Here is a 19,120-nt window from a genome sequence, read left to right as displayed (position 1 = left end):
TTTTTGTTTTTTTGCATCTAACACAACAGTGTGTTTGACTTGTATTTTGTTTTCCTGATAGACTCAACTTTGAAACCACAGACGAAGAAGAGTTTTTATGGCTACAGAACAGCATTCAGGATGTGGTGTCTCAGCTACAGCAATTAACAATGATCCCTCCAGCAGAAATTGTATGTGATACAATAATTTCTTTCAATTTCATGTGTACATTTATAGAACTAACACTGTGTTTTTATTTGTGTAGTTCTGTTTTGGCATGCTTCTTAAATATCTGTGGTCTTTAGTACAACCTTCTGAAATACATTTTTCACTCAATTCAGTGTTGGAGGTAATTGGCCAACACTGGACTCAAGGGAGGACACAGACCTGAAAGGTGCCATTTCATTGTAGAATCTATTAATTCACACTCTTATTGCCAATTAGGCTAACCTGTACATTTTAGGGGGTATGGAAGGGAAATACCAGAAGAAAGGGGAGAATGTGTAGACTCTGCACAGACAGAGACTGAGCGAAGGATCCAGGACAGAGAACCCATGAGGCAACAGCACAAAGTACTGCGTTGCTATGCCACACTTCTGTGGTATCTCTGTTTGTTAAATTTATATCTTCACACAACTTAATATGTCTGTTTCATTCAAATATCTTCCAAATCTGCTTATCCAGAGCAGGGGCTGCCATGAAGCTGGAGCCTACCCAAGCAAACATTGGGCACAAGGCTGGAACAATCTCTGGACAGGGCGCCAGCCCAACGCTGGATGAACACCCAGACACACAAAAGGGGACTGGCATCACCAGTCCACCTAAATTAACAGACTTTGGACTTTGGGAGGAATCCAGAGTACCAGAGGAGACTCCTCTAGATACAGGGAGAGCCTAGAACTTAAACCTCACTCTCCTTGTTATGAGGCAGATGTGCTACCACCACCACTGCACCACCATGCTGCCCATTTAGCATGTCTTTGCACACAAATGTATAATTGGTACATCTAATATATGTGAACTAACTATAATGTTATTCATGCCATATGTATAATTAAATTTACTGGTACATTTCTGTGTCTGTTGCCTTAACTTACAAAAATTCTTTAAATTATTTTGATAATATGCCTTGGATTAGAATTAAAATTCTTTCAATAATACTAAAATAATGGATGATAAAATGGCATGGAGATTATTTCTGCTGCACCACAGCTCCGGGGTCCTGGGGTCAGACCCCACCCAAGGCAATATGATCATAATCGCATGCCTTTTTTTTTTTCTACTCCTCATTACTCCATGGTAGTTTGGTTGATTGGTAAATGTAATCTAGGTTAGTGTGTGTGGGAGATGGCACATGTGGATATGCTTGAGAAAGGACTGGTGTCAGTAACACTTTTAAGGTACTTCTTGACATGTGCCCAATGCTGCCTAAATAGATTTTGACCCCATGTTACTCAGTATTTGAAGAAGTGGGTTCAGTGAAAGGAAGAGTCACATTTCAAATACTGTTCTAATTATTCCTTTTAAATAGCACTACTGTAATGAAATAAACTTGGATTAATGCACATTGTCTTCTTGTTGTCAGGGTACTATTTTGCTAATTAATATTAACTATATATTTTGAAGATAATGAGCTCACTTATTCTGTTGTTTTAAAACTTTCTAAAACACAAAACTGTTGTTGTTCTTTTTATACTATAAATGGCCATTGTCAGAACCTCATTTTATAAAAGTTTGACGATTCATTATTCAATTTAATTTTTTTTTATGCAGAAGCTTGTATATTGTTTTCCTTTTAGTTACAAAATGTGTTTTGTCCCATCTGTTATGTACTGTGTGTGCTCTTAATGAATATCGTAGGAGATTCTGCAGTCTGTTGCCTTCATGTATAGCAATTCACACATATTCCATATTGGTGTCTCAAAATTCAATGAGACCATATATTTTTTAGAAATTTCATTAATATTAAAATTTTACATTGTCATTGTATATCCTTGCTGATGAGAACAAAATATACTGTATAATGTTTTTATTTGTTTCTAAGCTGCTTCTACTAGCCTTTGATTTTAATGATTTGGTGCTAAAAGATTAAATGCTTTGTTCCCCTCATTAGAGTGGAGTCGTACCCAACAGGAGTGCTTCTGGCTCCCTGACTGAACGTCTGCTGAGACAAAATGCAGAATTGACTGGGTTTGTGAGTCGCTTAACTGAAGAAAAGAATGATCTGCGCAATTCTGTCATCAGACTTGAAGAGGAATTGAGGCGCTACCGTCAGTGTAGCTTTGGTGGCTATGATTATGTAAGTGTAAAATTGATGTTAATTTGAGGCATTTTTAATTATAATTTTACATTTTCTGTGAATATTTAATAACAATTTCTAGTTTTGTCTAAATCTGAAGTCCAACAGGAAAGTATTGGATAATTGGGATACTTTAGATGTCATTCATACTGATCGAGAAAAATGGGCCAGAGAGAAATGCAACCTAGAGAAGTCACTCAGGCAAGCAGAAGCAGAGGTGTCCAAACTGAGGGCAGAACTCCGAAATGATGCACTCTGCAGAGAAGTGGCTGGCAGTGATGGAGAAAGTGCCGTGTTAAAGGTGAATTTCTGATATTTGAAGGTGTTACTAATGAAGTAATTTGTTCAGTTAGAGAGAGAAGTGGATAATCAAAAGTGTTTCTTCTTTGATTATTTGGATCTTTCCAATAGTTTCCTAAATATTCTTTAGAATGAATTGGTAAATGTTCTAACATTAAGAGAGAGAGAGAGAGAGAGAGAGAGAGATGCATACATACATTGACACATACACATAAACTGCTCAAAAAAATTAAAGGAACACTTTGAAAACACATCAGATCTCAATGGGAATAAAAAATCATGCTGGATATCTATATTGATGTGGACTGGGTAATGTGTTAGGAACAAAAGGATGCCACATCGTTTGATAGAAATTAAAATGATCAACCTACAGAGGGCTGAATTCAAAGACACCCCAAAAATCAAAGTGAAAAAATTTTGCAGCAGGCTAGTCCATTTTGCCGAAATTTCATTGCAGCAACTCCAAATCGTACTCAGTAGTTTCTATGGCCCCCTGTGCTTGTATGCATGCCTGACAACATCGGGGCATGCTCCTAATGAGATGTCAGATGGTGTCCTGGGGGAACTCCTCCCAGATCTGGACCAGGGCATCACGGAGCTCCTGGAAAGTCGAAGGTGCAACCTGGTGGCATCGCATGGACCCGAAACATAATTTCCCAGAGGTGTTCTATTGGATTTAGGTCAGGCAAGCGTGGGGGCCAGTCAATGGTTTCAATTCCTGCATACTCTTGCCACATGAGGCCAGGCATCGTCGTGCACCAGGAGGAACACAGGACCCACTGCACCAGCATAGGGTCCAACAATGCGTCCAAGGATTTCATTCCAATATCTAATGGCAGTCAGGGTTCTGTTGTCTAGCCTGTAGAGGTCTGTGCATCCCTCCACGGATATGCCTCCCCAGATCATCACTGACCCACCACCAAACTGGTCATGATGAACGATGTTGCAGGCAGCATAATGTTCTCCACTGCTTTTCCAGACCCTTTCACGTCTGTCACATGTGCTCAGAGTGAACCTGGTCTTATTTGTGAAAAACACAGGGTGCCAGTGGTGGACCAGCCAATTCTGATATTCTAATGCAAATGCCAATTGAGCTCCATGGTGCCGGGCATTGAGCACAGGGCCCACTACAGGACGTGGGACCCTCAGGCCACCCTCCGTTTCTGATTGTTTGGTCAGAGACATTCATACCAGTGGCCTGCTAGAGTTTATTTTGTAGTGCTCTGGCAGTGCTCACCCTGTTCCTCCTTTCCCAAAGGAGCAGATACCGGTCCTGCTGATGGGTTAAGGGCCTTATACAGCCCTGTCCAGCTCTCCCAGAGTAACTGCCTGTCTCCTGGAATCTCCTCCATGCCCTTGAGACTATGCTGGGAGACACAGCAAACCTTCTGGCAATGGCACGTATTGATGTGCCATCCTGGAGAAGTTGGACTACCTGTGCAACCTCGGTAGGGTCCAGGTATCGCCTCATGCTACCAGTAGTGACACTGACCTTAGCCAAATGCAAAACTAGTGAAAAAACAGATGAGGGGGGGAAAATGTCAGTGGCCTCCACCTGTTAAACCATTCCTGTTTTGGGGGTCATCTCATTGTTGCCCCACTAGTGCACCTGTTGTTAATTTCATTAACACCAAAGCAGCTGAAAGTGATTAACAACCCCCTCTGCTACTTAACTGACCAGATCAATAGCCCAGAAGTTTCACTGACTTGGTGCTATACTCTGATTAAAAAGCGTTCCTTTCATTTTTTGAGCAGTATACATGCATACAAACTTTATTTGTCCCCAGGGGGAATTTTGACTTTTTACAGAAGCTCTTTAAATAAATAAATACATAAATAGGTAGGTTATTATATAAATATTCACGCATACTTTGGTCTGAACACGGACCAGAATGACTATGAAGCAAGAAAATTAAAAAAGAAAAAAAGTTCTGACTTGGCTGTCCCAGTCCCAGTCCCATTGAATCATTATACAGATGTATTGCTGTTGGGATAAAGGAGCCCCAGTAGTGTTTCTTGACAAACTTCTGCTGAATGAATTTTTGGCTGAAAGTCCTTAGTGTTAATGTGATGAAGAGTTGATGTGCTGCATTGTTCATAATGGCACTCAGTTTTGTTTTAATTCTCTCCTTCATTACTACCTCCTTGAAGTCCAGAGTGTGTGCTGTAACTGACTTTGCCCTTGTTATTAGCCTGTTGATTTGATGGGCTTCTCTTGAAGTGATGTTACCATCTCAGCACACCAACAGTGTAGAAAATTGCACTGGCCATCACAGAGTTGTAGAAGGTGTGAAAGATGTCACTTCCCACATTAAAGCAACACAGTCTCTTAAGGAAACAGAGCCTGCTCTTTCCTTTCTTATATAGTTCCTATGTGTTCTGAAACCAGTCCAACCTGTTAATAATGTGGATCTCCTCTACATCCACTCCTTGAATAGGGATTAATGGACCATTTTATGTGCATATAATGTATATATAAGTATTTAATCATTACAGCAAAAACAGTTTAGAAGCAAAATTTGGCAAAAAGTAGCAATTCACCGTATATGGTTAGTGTACATGTTTCAGTAATTTTAACTAAAAATAGTGACCATTTGCAGTATAGATATGAAATATATTTGTTTGTAATTTTTCTGTGTATTGTCTTTCAGAGACTCTATGGTAAATACCTGCGAGCTGAAAGTTTCAGAAAAGCCCTGATTTATCAGAAGAAGTACCTGCTTTTATTGTTAGGTGGCTTTCAGGAATGTGAAAGAGCCACACTCTCTCTTATTGCCAGAATGGGAGGACACCCCTCACACACAAGCTTGGATATAATAACTCATCACTGTAGAGCATTTATCAGATTCAGATCTATTGTTAGAGTTTCCATAGCTGTTTCTAGGTAAGTATTGTAATTGCTGTTCTTCTGCAGTAAGATTTATTTTTTACTGTGTCTACTACAGCTTTGTACTTTTAAAGCAACAAATTATGGATTTTAAAATTATGTTGAATCTTAACATTGCTGCTTTGAGCCAAGATAGTCATAATCTCTTTTCTTGATGAGACTTCTAATTCCTGCTGGGGAAATTCCTGGTGCTTCCACTCCATTTTGGTATTGTAATTAATCCATCAATGTCCTGGACTTGTCCATATGTTTCCTACCACCGTCCATGTCCCAGGGCCTTATTCACTAATTGCTTTAAGCTAATGCATCCCAAAGCTGCACCACCTTCTCTTCTTTCCAAGGTTTACCCAGATTTTCAAACTCCACACACTGTTATGAAGCATGAGGCCCGTGAAATATAATTTCACCTCTTTGAACTAGAGGTCTACACTTCCATTAAGTGTAACCACCTGCTGTCACACTGCTTTAATTCCATGCTGGATCACACCTGCCAAAGCCAATGTCGCATTATATGATTTCTAGTCATAGGGTATGCCAGATTTGAGGACAGCAGTTGCTGATCTTGGCACTGGACTATGTCAGTTTAACAGCCGAAAATCGTTGGCCATGTCACATTTAGCTGATTTTTCAACATAGTCATACTCACCCCTTTTTTGACAACCAATAACAAGCTGTATGTTGGAGCTGGAGCTGTTTGAAAGCTTAACAGGTATAGAGAGTCCAGATAAAATATTTGCCCTTTTTTACTTATTCCATTCTGTAAAACGTTAAACACAACACCTCAAACAGACAATTATTCTGTTCTGTTTGTGAGGTCCAAAATGGCTGTTTTTTTATTACTACCGGTAATTGCAGCATTGTATGCATTGTACTTCTGGACGACCTTTAATTGGTTATCCGTTTTCATGTACACAGTGCCCATCCTGTGACTAAAGACCAAATCAGACTGTTTATCGGAGTGACACGATCGACTTCACAGCAGCACACCATTGATTGTTTCTGACTTTCTAAGAATTATGTAAATGAGAGCTATGATTAGAAATTGCTAGAAAAGCTGCGTAATGTGACATGACTGAATTAGAGTTGTGATCCAGGCCAGTTCTGTGTGGGTTTCTGTTTTTTGTTCACTTTCTAAAGACATGAAAGTTAGGTTTATCCACTCTGGTTTATTTGTAAATGCAAAATGTTTGTTTGTTTGTTTGCAAAACATTATGCAGGATGAAGTTCTTGGTACGAAGATGGCAGCGGGTCACTGAATCAGGATCTATTTCCAACTCTAGCATTAACCGAAATGGATTTGGTCATTTACCAGGTATGTGATTTTACTGGTAGCATAAGGGAGAGCACCTGAGTGAAGAAATATGGCTTTGGTTAACACAAATGTACTTTTATTCTTCAGATTTTTTTTTTTGTTTTTTTAGAGAAGAATAGACAGATGAGCGATTTATTTATATTTTTCACTTTTTTTTTTATAAGATTTGTTTCTTTTTTGTAAATTAATGAGATTATAACATTTTCAATTTTCAGGAAGTCTAGAAACCTATGGAGAACGTAGGCATACCAGTAGAGGTCGATCAGGAATGGAATCTCCAAGGTCAGCGTTATCTGTACAGAATAGGTAAGATATTCATCTACAGCCAGAATGGGGAAAACAAAGCCCGATGTATTTATTTTCTTCTGGGTTTTATTTTTTTTTGTGTGACTATCTCACATGTTACCTTTCTTCTTTCAACACAGGTACCAGTCAGGTCCAGTAGATTCAAATTCAGGACCTCTTCCATGCTCTAATCTTCAAAATTATGATCCCGATCGAGCACTGACTGACTACATTCATAGGCTGGAAGCTCTTCAGAGGAGATTAGGGTCTGTGCCCTCAGGTAATGTGTCAAATGCTCTGAAATTGTTCCATGTGAGCATGTTGATTGGGAACATTTCAAATGTTTACCTTTAAACGTTAGATTTTCTTTATTTGCTCATAGGTTACTTACAGTGCAGAAATTTTATTCCATAAGTCAGTTTATTATTGTTAAATATTTTTTCAGTACATATTCTTAATCTCAAATACTAGGTGTTAATCTGAAATCCCATAATGTTTACATATATAATTAGTTTCAGAGGGTTCAACCTTCCTTGTTTATGTGTAAACAAGGATATACATCTTTGATCCAGTAGATTGTCACAAGGTCTTGGGAAACAGCGACAAAAACAAAGCATTTGCTGTGCTCATCAATCAGTCCCAGTGATGCTGAGAAGATTCCTCCTCTCAGCATGCCAACACTGCACAGCTGCCATGCCCAATCTGTTTTCTTCAGGTGCCACTACAGCATTTTGATGGCATTTTGCTAAATTAAAAATGTACTGTTCATTCGTTTGTGTACATTCTCTTACAAATGTATTGTTAGAAAAAATGTCTTGTTTCAAGACCCTGTTTTAGTTCCACTTTAATTTGCAGACTAATAGACTGATGTGCATTTTCAAATTCAGTGTAGCTGTATTATTTTAAACCCACAAAACTCCTCCAAACCATCACATTTCAACCTCCATGCTTAACAATTGGGACGAGGATTTTCTGTTTGTTAAATGTAAGCTCACTCACAGAAGACACAGAGCTGTACCTTTGATTTGTGTGTCCCAGCATTCCCATGGATTATCTTCTAGAATGTTTTGTGGTGAATGTGAGATGCCAGTTGTGCTTGTTCTTGATAGGTTTAGATGGACACTATTAGTGTCAAGTTATATTCTGGTAGTTAGATCAGAAACAATTATATGAGCCAAGGCAGACCATTGAAGGACACACTGCGTTTAGGCTTGTGCTCATTAGTTATGGTGCAGTTACTATTAATGGATAGCAACATACCGCAAATCGCACTGATGGATGCACCTATGTGTGTTGTGCGTATCTATTTATTTTTCATTTTAAGTTCATTTGTTGGAAGAAATTATTTTAAACAGAGTTATGTATTTTAAAGCATTCAGTACTCGCAGCCAGCCCGTTTCAAGTTTGGTAGTTTTCCATCCAGCCTTTTTTTAGCTCTAAACCGTCCAAAAGAAACTGTGGCATACAGACAGACACACACCCATCATTGAGATATTGATGTTTTTGGTTTCAGGAGACCCTAAAATGTCCAGATCCGTTGAAAATCGGAAATTGAAATTTTTGACGAATCTAAAGCTTTCACTCCTCGTCCATAGACAATAGGTTATGGTGGGGGACGGCGCAAAGCAAAATTATACTTTTTTTTTTTTTTGTTTTAATTTTATGTTGTTGGAAGATTGAATTAATGTCATATCACATAAGTGCTCAATATGTTATCTTTGAGTGGCACTAAAACCACAATAAGTCTCTAGTACCTCTGAATTTAACTTGCCAGTCTGCCAGCCAGTTTACAGTGCTGACTGCCCTAATAGGATGACAAAATAGTACAAAATAGAAGAGTAATAATTATCCCTACCCATGATTCAGTAGCATCACTCATACAGGTGGTCTTCTCTTTGCCTCACTCTGTTGACCCAGGGTCAGTGCAACTCGTATGCCAACTCTTCCTCGGCTTTGCACGACTCACTGGCGAAACATTCACCCAGGCAGATGAACCCCTGACATTTTGTTAAATGTTCAGGCTAATGGTCATTGTTTAAACTATGCCATTAATTTTTTTAATTCCTTTGTGTTAGTTCTACATTAATTTTGTAATTCATTGTGTATTTACTTCTTGATTTATGAAAATTTTATAATTACATGTTTTAATGTTAGATATGATTAATCACAATTCATTATTTTTTTTAATTGATTTCCACCCGTAATTGAAATACATAACTCCATTTTATTTAATAGAAAAGGTAAAACTACTTACCCCTGTCCAGCTAGTGATGGGTGATATGTGTATGCTACATTCTTTTTGACCGACCCTTTTTACTAAATCATGGGAATCGACTCACAAGCACAAATTAACGGTTCTGTAGAGCAGGGGTCCCCAACCCCCGGTCCGCGGCCCACTACCGGGCCGCAGCCATCTGACAGCCGGGCCGCGAGAGAACTGCCAGCAACGGAGACTCACTCAGACTTTTCAGAATGCTTGGCGGGCGGGGCTTTGCAGTGGCGCAGAGAGAGGAGAGAGACCAAGGTGAGAGAGTATTACGACAAAATATTTTTATGGTCCCAACAGTTTCCCCATATGACACGAGTCTATAGAAATCGCGTTACTATGAAGTACATTCAGCAGATGCTTTCATTACAATGAAGTGACCTTGAAATGCCTGAACGAATCATCCACAGAGCAGTTAGATCTGTGGTTGCAGCTCAGTTGTGCACGTTTGCACAACGATCCCCAAACAGAAACATTGTAAAAAAAATGTTTCTTCGAACTTTCTTCGTTCTGTTTTTTTTTTTTTTTTTTTTTTGCTGTTTTTGTTTTCTGTGGTTTTCAGTGATACCTTTTGCTTATTGCTTGTCAACATTTGAAAAACATCCATTGGAATTTAACTTATTGTCACCCTCCTATAGAAACGGCAGACATGAAAAAAAGATTGCAGTGTTAATGTTTGTGATGTGCAATCTGTAGGAATGGCAAATGCAAAGCATATGTCTTTGTTATATGCAAAAAAAGAAGAAAAATCTTGGGTTGCAAACGTATGCGAACTGCTTAATAACTTAATAATAATAGAAATGTTATGTAAATTGTGTATAAAACTGACCCCCCCCCCAACCGGTCCGTGGAAAAATTTGCATCTAATAAAGTGGTCCTTTCTGTCAAAAAGGTTGGGGACCACTGCTGTAGAGCTCAACTAGAATGCTAAAGCGCAGGGTGTGATGCCGTCCGCTTCTTTCATTTAGATGATTAAAACGTATGTGCATATTCCGTCTGGATTCTCGTTCATTTCAGTTATGATTCTTTCTACATAGAACATTAGCAGCAAATGAGAACTATTTTGTTGAATGTTCTCTCGTTCATCACTTAAGTACAATACAGTAACTATGCATTTATATCAGAGTGTTTTAAATGTTTTTACAATTCATTTCTGGGATTGTTTTAGGCAGAATATATAAACCTAATATTAAACATATATTTATATCCCTTTGTACTTTAAACAAATTGATCACACAACACTCAGCCTTATAAAATATTATGGAAATTATTTTGTATTCAACATTACTTTAGTGTACACTTTTTATGGCTAAGTGAATGCACCAAGCATGTATTATTAGCTCATTCTTTCAAGGTCATGTCATTCACAAATGACTTGCATGATTCTCATTCATTTAATTTGCAGAGTAAATCACTCAATCATTACCCAAGAACAAGTGTCTCAAAAGTTGCCACTTATGACTCTTGAACTTGGTGACTTATTTTAGTTATGTATTTTCACTCCTACTTTCAAAGAGGTTAATATTATAGGATATGAATTACCAGCATGTTTAGCCTCCTTGGCATTAACACCTAGGTTGACTCGGACTCAGAATTTGATGTAAATACGATTAACCACCTCGTCATCGTCACTGTTCTCTGTAGAGTTTGCATTTTCTTCCTATGTCTTCAGGTACTCTGGTTTTCCTCTCACCACCCCAAAGACATTAATTGGCAACTCTACATTGACCGTGTGTGCGTGCGTGCGTGTGTGTGTGCGTGTGTGTGTGTGTGTGTGTGGATTGGTGCTCTGTGCAGGACTGGCTTCTTCTTTGCACTCATTGCTACTGGGATTGAATGTTTATCTCCTACAACCATAAACTGGATTAAGAAGTTTGAACATATTGTCTTCTTATTTTAAAGTTAGAAAAGCAAACTCCACCTGGTCTCTAACTAGTCACTCCATCTTAAGCTCAAGACATGACAGCCCACTGTCTTACTGTGGCAGTCTCCACAAATCCTCCAGTCTGTTTCCACCCCCCTAACATTATTCTTGATCGTTCTTTCAAATTGACATTCACTAAATCCTTCAAGTTTCGAGTAACGCAGTCACGCACATACAGCTGCTTTTAATGATACACTTTACAAATTTTTTACAAGTTTTTCTGCTTCCTCTGTTCACTTGCAGGGTCGACGTCCTACACTCAGTCGCACTTTGGCACAAGAAGATAAAGGCTTGTGGCTGCTGGATGCACTTGAAACGCTTGAATTGCTTTTTCCAAATGCTGAGCTGCTGTTCTTTTGTGTATATGTGTGGGACCACAATCAATTTGTTACGCGTTTTTTGCTAGCCTATCAGAAAAGGTCGAAACTCTGTGTATATTACTTTGCTTTTTTGTTGTGCATAATTAGGAAGTTTCAAAATGTATATTTGTGGAATGCTAATTTAAATTAATTCTGTTGTTCTGTTTGTCTTGTGTGGATGGAACTGGAGCCGAGTGTGTGGAGTGACATATAATGCACTAACGCGGGAGGACTGGTGAGGTTTTACAAAACTGCTGTTTATTAATTCCTGGCACTGTGGACTGAGAAAATTGTTTGTAGAGAACTATTTTTCTAATGGTAGAAGCTCTGAATTTTATGGGAATCTTGTTAATTTAAAATAAAGAGGAATATTTCAGAAACACTTTCCACATGGTTTCTTTAGGTTACTTGTACATTTTCAGAATAAATCTGGTTTTTAAAATTTACTACTTGTAAACTCCTTTCCTGTCCTCAAGACCTGCAGAATTAACTCCTGAATGGACCACCAAGCAGTCAACACTCTGTGCTGCCTTTGTTCTCTGTTTGTGTCATGCTGGTGTGGCCTCTCGGTAACCCAAAGTCACCAACTGACCAGAGTTCTGTCCATGAAGAAGAGTCACCTTAAACCAGAAGTTATACGGAAACAAGTAAGTCATGTTTCAACAGTTTCACCTGGAGGTTACAGTGCATGTGGTTTTTAAAGTATGTAAAATATCAAGTCATATTCATGACGGAGGGCATTTAATGAAAAATATAGTGCATCCGGAAAGTATTCACAGCACATCACTTTTTCCACATTTTGTTATGTTACAGCCTTATTCCAAAATGGATTAAATTCATTTTTTTCCTCAGAATTCTACACACAACACCCCTTAATGACAACGTGAAAAAAGTTTACTTGAGGTTTTTGCAAATTTATTAAAAATAAAAAAACTGAGAAATCCCATGTACATAAGTATTCACAGCCTGTGCTCAATACTTTGTCGATGCACCTTTGGCAGCAATTACAGCCTCAAGTCTTTTTGAATATGATGCCACAAGCTTGGCACACCTATCCTTGGCCAGTTTCGCCCATTCCTCTTTGCAGCACCTCTCAAGCTCCATCAGGTTGGATGGGAAGCGTCGGTGCACAGCCATTTTAAGATCTCTCCAGAGATGTTCAATCGGATTCAAGTCTGGGCTTTGGCTGGGCCACTCAAGGACATTCACAGAGTTGTCCTGAAGCCACTCCTTTGATATCTTGGCTGTGTGCTTAGGGTCGTTGTCCTGCTGAAAGATGAACCGTCACCCCAGTCTGAGGTCAAGAGCGCTCTGGAGCAGGTTTTCATCCAGGATGTCTCTGTACATTGCTGCAGTCATCTTTCCCTTTATCCTGACTAGTCTTCCAGTCCCTGCCGCTGAAAAACATCCCTACAGCATGATGCTGCCACCACCATTCTTCACTGTATGTATTGTATTAGCCTTGTCATGAGCGGTGCCTGGTTTCCTCCAAACGTGACGCCTGCCATTCACACCAAAGAGTTCAATCTTTGTCTCATCAGACCAGAGAATTTTCTTTCTCATGGTCTGAGAGTCCTTCAGGTGCCTTTTGGCAAACTCCAGGCGGGCTGCCATGTGCCTTTTACTAAGGAGTGGCTTCCGTCTGGCCACTCTACCATACAGGCCTGATTGGTGGATTGCTGCAGAGATGGTTGTCCTTCTGGACGGTTCTCTTCTCTCCACAGAGGACCTCTGGAGCTCTCACAGAGTGACCATCGGGTTCTTGGTCACCTCCCTGACTAAGGCCCTTCTCCCCCGATCGCTCAGTTTAGATGGCCGGTCAGTTCTAGGAAGAGTCCTGGTAGTTTCAAACTTCTTCCACTTACAGATGATGGAAGCTGCTGTGCTCAATGGGACCTTTAAAGCAGCAGAAATTTTTCTGTAACCTTCCCCAAGTTTGTACCTCAAGACAATCCTGTCTCGGAGGTCTACAGACAATTCCTTTGACTTCATGCTTGGTTTGTGCTCTGACATGAACTGTCAACTGTGGGACCTTATATAGACAGGTGTGTGCCTTTCCAAATCATGTCCAATCAAATGAATTTACCACAGGTGGACTCCAATTAAGCTGCAGAAACATCTCAAGGATGATCAGGGGAAACAGGATGCACCTGAGCTCAATTTTGAGCTTCATGGCAAAGGCTGTGAATACTTATGTACATGTGCTTTCTCAATTTTTTTATTTTTGATAAATTTGCAAAAACCTCAAGTAAACTTTTTTCACGTTGTCATTATGGGGTGTTGTGTGTAGAATTCTGAGGAAAAAAATGAATTTAATCCATTTTGGAATAAGGCTGTAACATAATAAAATGTGGAAAAAGTGATGTGCTGTGAATACTTTCCGGATGCACTGTAAATTTAGTAGTAGAGGGGGTATTGTCATGTGAACATTTCTTCCGGATGCTCTAGTTTCCTCCCAATGTCCAAAGACTTGCAGATTTGCACACCTCCTCTCAAGCTCCATTAGACTGGATAGGAAATGCTACCTACAGGTTCTCTCTACAAATGTTCTGTGGGGTTTAATCTGAGCTTTCTGTGACCCTGGAAGTTGTCCTGAAGCCAATCCCAGCACTGTCTTGGCAGTATGCTACTGGTCATTGTTGTGCTGAAAGGTAAACTGTTGCACCAGTTGGAGGTCACATGCACACTAAAGCAGGTTTTCTTCCAGGACCTCTCTGGGTTTGGCTGCATTTGTCTTTCCCTCCTCCTTCCTGATCCTCCAATTAGCTGTGAACCACCCACTGAGATTGCCCAGGTGGTGAACCAGCTAAGGGCAAGGAAGGCCGCAGGGGTCTGTGGTATCCAGGGTGAACAACTTCATGCAGGTGATAAGGCTGTCCTCCTGGCATTGCAAGCAATCTTTGCTTCCATCTAGCAGACTGGCGTCATCATAGCTGACTAGAAAACAGGACTTGTCATCCCTATCTGGAAAGGGAAGGGAGATCGCCTGGATTGCAGCAACTACAGGGGGATAACACTGCTCTGGGTGCTGAGTAATGTCCTTGCTAGAGTCATCCTCAATAGGATCAATGACCATTTGCTCACCTGCCAGCAGTCTGGTTTTACACCAAAGAAATCTACCTTCACCAACATTCTGGCACTGAGGGTTCTCATGGAGCGCAAACATGAATATTGGCAGAGTTTCTTTGCAGCCTTTGTCGATTTTCAGAAAGTGTTCGACTCAGTTGATCGAGCTGCCCTGTGGGACATCCTGAGACTTCGCGGGATTCCCTCAAGGTTGCCCGATATCATGGTTGGCCTGTATACTGGTACTGCGAGTGCTGTGAATTTTGTGAATTTCCCCTTGGGATGGATGGATGGATTGTCTGTCTGTCTGTCTGTCTGTCTGTCTGTCTGTCTGTCTGTCTGTCCGTCCGTCCGTCCGTCCGTCCGTCCGTCCATCCATCCATCCATCCCCAGTTGATTCTGGGGTTTGTTAGGGGTGTGTTCTTGCTCCTATTCTGTTCAATGCTTATATGGACTGGGTGACTCTTCCTATGAAGTCAGTAGACAGATTGGTAGAGCATGGAGGGTCATGAGGTCACTGGAAAGGGGTGTGTGGCGCTCCCGATATCTATGCAAAAGGATGAAGGTCCAAGTCTTTAGTGTCCTGGTGCTTCCTGTCTTGCTATATGATTGAGAGACATGGATGCTATCCAGTGACCTGAGATGAAGACTGGACTCCTTTGGTACTGTGTCTATTCGGAGAATCCTTGGGTACTGTTGGTTAGACTATGTGTTGAAAGAGTTGTTGCTTATGGAGTCCTGAATGAGTCACATTACCTGCTTTGTGAGGGAGCGTCAGTTACAGCACTGCTGCCATGTGTCTCGATTCCCTGAGGGTGATCCAGCTCGCAGAATCCTAATTGTTGAGAACCAGAGTGGCTGAACCTGGCCAAGGGGATGCCCACATGACACCAGGCTGCGGCAGATAGATGGTCATTTCTGGAGTGTGCGACTGGAACGCATATGTGTCTGGGGGGTTGCCAACCAGAATCCTGAGCTATTTCATTGTGTGTACCAGTGCATGCTCCCCAAGCTGATGGACCTGACCTGTCCTTCCCTCAATTGTGACCACTCTTCCTGGCCCTGCCACTGAGAAATGCTCCGATAGCAAGGTGATTCCACCACCACGCTACACGGCAGAAATGTAATTAGGCAGATGTTGAGCAATTCCTGGTCTTCAGCGACATGCTGCTTGGAGTTCTACTCAAAGAGCTCAATTTTTGTCTTCCTCACATCAGAGAATCCTTGAATGTCATTTGGCAAACCCCAAGCAGGCCATCATACACCTTTTACTCAAGAGTGGCTTCTGTCTCGGGACTCTGCCATAAATGCCTGATTGATGGAGTGTTGTTGAGATGGTGGTCCTTCTGACAGGTTCTCCCATCTCAGCAGAGGACTTCAGAAGCTGTGCTAAAGTGACCATTGGGTTCTTGGTCACCTCTCAGACCAAGGCCCTTTTTGCCCGGTTACTTAGTTTGACTGGACAGCCAACTTTAGGAAAGAACCCTGAAGGTTCCACACTTTCACAGTTTTCACTGGTATTGAGACCACTGTGCCACTGGGTAGGGTGGCATGTTTGACATTGATGCTTCGAAGCTTATATTGTTTTAATGGAGCCAACTGTTTTGAAGCAATGTATTGAAGCTTCATTAACACGTGATTGATGACATCTGAAGCACCAACTGACTGCTTTGAAGCTTTGCATTGCTCTAAAAGGGAATGTAAAACGGACATAATATTGAAGTAAACACGGAGCCCAGAAGTGTGGAACTTGTTACCCGACAATAAATAATGTACTTGTAAAAGAGGGGTGTCAAGGACCTCTGGAATGCGCTAATTCGCAGAGTTTAGCTAACAGAAAGCAAAGTGCAGGAGTCACAGTCAGATGACTGGCAATATGAGACTGTTGAATTCCAGTATTTTATATTTATTTAACATAAAAAAAAACTGAAACAATAAACAAACAAACATGCAGTAGATAAACCAATATGGCGGAAAGAGAAGTCTGTCGTGAACAGGCAACCACTTCCGGTCAAGGGCGTGACCTTATTAAACTTTCTTACAATACTGTACAATTTTATGTACTGGAACTTGTAATGTATCATTAACACTCTAGAACAGAGTTCTTTTAAACTATGGGTCATGTGTTGACTGGATTTGGGTTGCGGAGGTTTATGATCCAGAATGGTATGTAATGGAAAAGGGTCATGCCCAAGTTGCAGAGTGTCTTGTGAAGTGTCGTTGTGGGCAGTCAAAGCAAACGCCATCGATCCACTACAATCAGCGTTGGTGATGACTCTTCACAGGGGAAGGGATGACAATTGTCGATGATTCTGGGTCTTGAAGACACAAAAGTAGCAAAATTGTGTTGCAAGGAAAAAAATGTTATGAACCACTGCTCAAGACTACTATAGGTATGTTTTTTTAACTGTCTTAGCCGTGTTCAGTTGACAAGTATTTCCTGAAACCCCACCCCTTAGTGCAATTATTCCCTAAATAAAATTTCTCTAATGGAGAAATATTAATCCTCTACATTGTTTCACAGCAAAAATCTCTGAATGTGAAAAGGATATTGTGTAATTCTGAATCAGTGGTGGCTTGTAATGTTGTGCTGGTTCTTGACAGCTCTGAATGCTGATTGATTTTTGATGTTTACATTGCTGTCTTAACGGTGCTGAAAAGTGTCATCAGTCTGGGAAAGGGTCGCCAGCAGTCCTGGTTGGCATCCCATTATACAAATGAGCCGCTATATCGCCAGCTGCCGGGGATCAGATGAAAATGGTAAGGCTGCGAAAATCACAAATGAATTAAAGCTGCTGTGGATAGCTGTGGATAGCAAGCCACCAAAAAACAGCGATGGAAAGAGCAAACAATCCACTGGCACTGTACTTCAATATTCATCTTCTTCTTTTGGCTGCTCCCGTTAGGGGTTGCCACAGTGGATCATCTTCTTCCATATCTTTCTGTCCTCTGCATCTTGCTCTATTACACCAATCACCTGCATGTCCTCTCTCACCACAGCCATAAACCTTCTCTTAGGCCTTCCTCTTTTTCTCTTCCCAGGCAGCTCTATCCTTAGCATCCATCTCCCAATATACCCAGCATCTCTCCTCTGCACATGTCCAAACCAACGCAATCTCGCCTCTCTGACTTTTTCTCCTAACCGTCCAACTTGAGCTGACCCTCTAATGTACTCATTTCTAATCCTGTCCATCCTCGTCACACCCAGTGCAAATCTAAGCATCTTTAACTCTGCTACCTCCAGCTCTGTCTCCTGCTTTCTGGTCAGTGCCACCGTTTCCAACCCATATAACGTAGCTGGTCTCACTACCATCCTGTAGACCTTCCTTTTCACTCTTGCTGATACCCGTCTGTCACAAATCACTCCTGACACTCTTCTCCACCCATTCCACCCTGCCTGCACTCTCTTTTTCACCTCCCTTTCACAATCCCCATTACTCTGTACTGTTGACCCCAAGTAATTATACTCATCCACCTTTGCCAACTCTACTCCTTGCATACTCACCATTCCACTGACCTCCCTCTCATTCACACACATGTATTCTGTCTTCTTCCTACTGACCATCTTTCCTCCCCTCTCTAGAGCATATCTCCACCTCTTCAGGGTCTCCTCAACCTGCTCCCTACTATCGCTACAGATCACAATGTCATCAGCAAACATCAAAGTCCACGGGGACTCCTGTCTAATCTCATCTGTCAACCTGTCCATCACTATTGCAAATAAGAAAGGGCTCAGAACCGATCTCTGATGTAATCCCACCTCCACCTTGAATGCATCCGTCACCCCTACCCCAGACCTCACCACGGTCACACTTCCCTCGTGCATATCCTGTACAACTCTTACGTACTTCTCTGCCACTCCCGACTTCCTCATACAATACCACAGCTCCTCTCTAGGCACCCTGTCATATGCTTTCTCCAGATTAACTAAGACACAATGCTACTCCTTCTGGCCTTCTCTAAACATCTCCATCAACATCCTCAGAGCAAACTTTGCATCTGTGGTGCTCTTTGTTGGCATGAAACCATACTGCTGCTCACTAATCATCACCTCACTTCTTAACCTAGCTTCCACTACTATTTCCTATAACTTCATGCTGTGGCTCATCAATTTTATCCCCCTGTAGTTACTACAGTCTTGCACATCCCCCTTATTCTTTAATATCGGCACCAGTACACTTCTTCTCCAGTCCTCAGGCATCCTCTCACTTTCCAAGATTCCATTAAACAATCTGGTTAAAAACTCCACTGCCGTCTCTCCTAAACACCTCCATGCTTCCACAGGTATGTCATCTAGACCAACAGCCTTTCCATTCTTCATCCTCTTCATAGCTGTCCTTACTTCCTCCTTGCTAATCCATTGCACTTCCTGATTCACTATCGCCACATCATCCAACCTCTTCTCTCTCTCGTTTTATTCATTCATAAGCCTCTCAAAGTACT

At 41.1% G+C, this 19,120-nt stretch overlaps 1 protein-coding gene across 7 annotated transcripts in view; it reads left to right on the top strand.

The window, feature by feature from the left end:
* akap9 (A kinase (PRKA) anchor protein 9) overlaps positions 1 to 12,057 on the top strand; it is a 268,377-nt gene extending 256,320 nt beyond the window's left edge. For all 7 annotated transcript variants that reach the window (XM_051936181.1, XM_051936179.1, XM_051936183.1 and 4 more), the window contains 8 exons: positions 62 to 170; positions 2,093 to 2,278; positions 2,379 to 2,579; positions 5,230 to 5,462; positions 6,683 to 6,777; positions 6,993 to 7,083; positions 7,203 to 7,342; positions 11,496 to 12,057. In XM_051936181.1, the coding sequence (XP_051792141.1) occupies positions 62 to 170; positions 2,093 to 2,278; positions 2,379 to 2,579; positions 5,230 to 5,462; positions 6,683 to 6,777; positions 6,993 to 7,083; positions 7,203 to 7,342; positions 11,496 to 11,539 (1,099 nt within the window). In that variant the 3' untranslated portion in view covers positions 11,540 to 12,057. The remainder of the gene's footprint in view (positions 1 to 61; positions 171 to 2,092; positions 2,279 to 2,378; positions 2,580 to 5,229; positions 5,463 to 6,682; positions 6,778 to 6,992; positions 7,084 to 7,202; positions 7,343 to 11,495) is intronic.
* Positions 12,058 to 19,120: the final 7,063 nt, after the last annotated feature.

The sequence above is a fragment of the Erpetoichthys calabaricus genome, chromosome 13 (assembly GCF_900747795.2).
Source record: "Erpetoichthys calabaricus chromosome 13, fErpCal1.3, whole genome shotgun sequence".
In the NCBI taxonomy this organism is placed as follows: Eukaryota; Metazoa; Chordata; class Cladistia; order Polypteriformes; family Polypteridae; genus Erpetoichthys; species Erpetoichthys calabaricus.
This window is presented reverse-complemented; position numbering and strand designations above follow the sequence as displayed.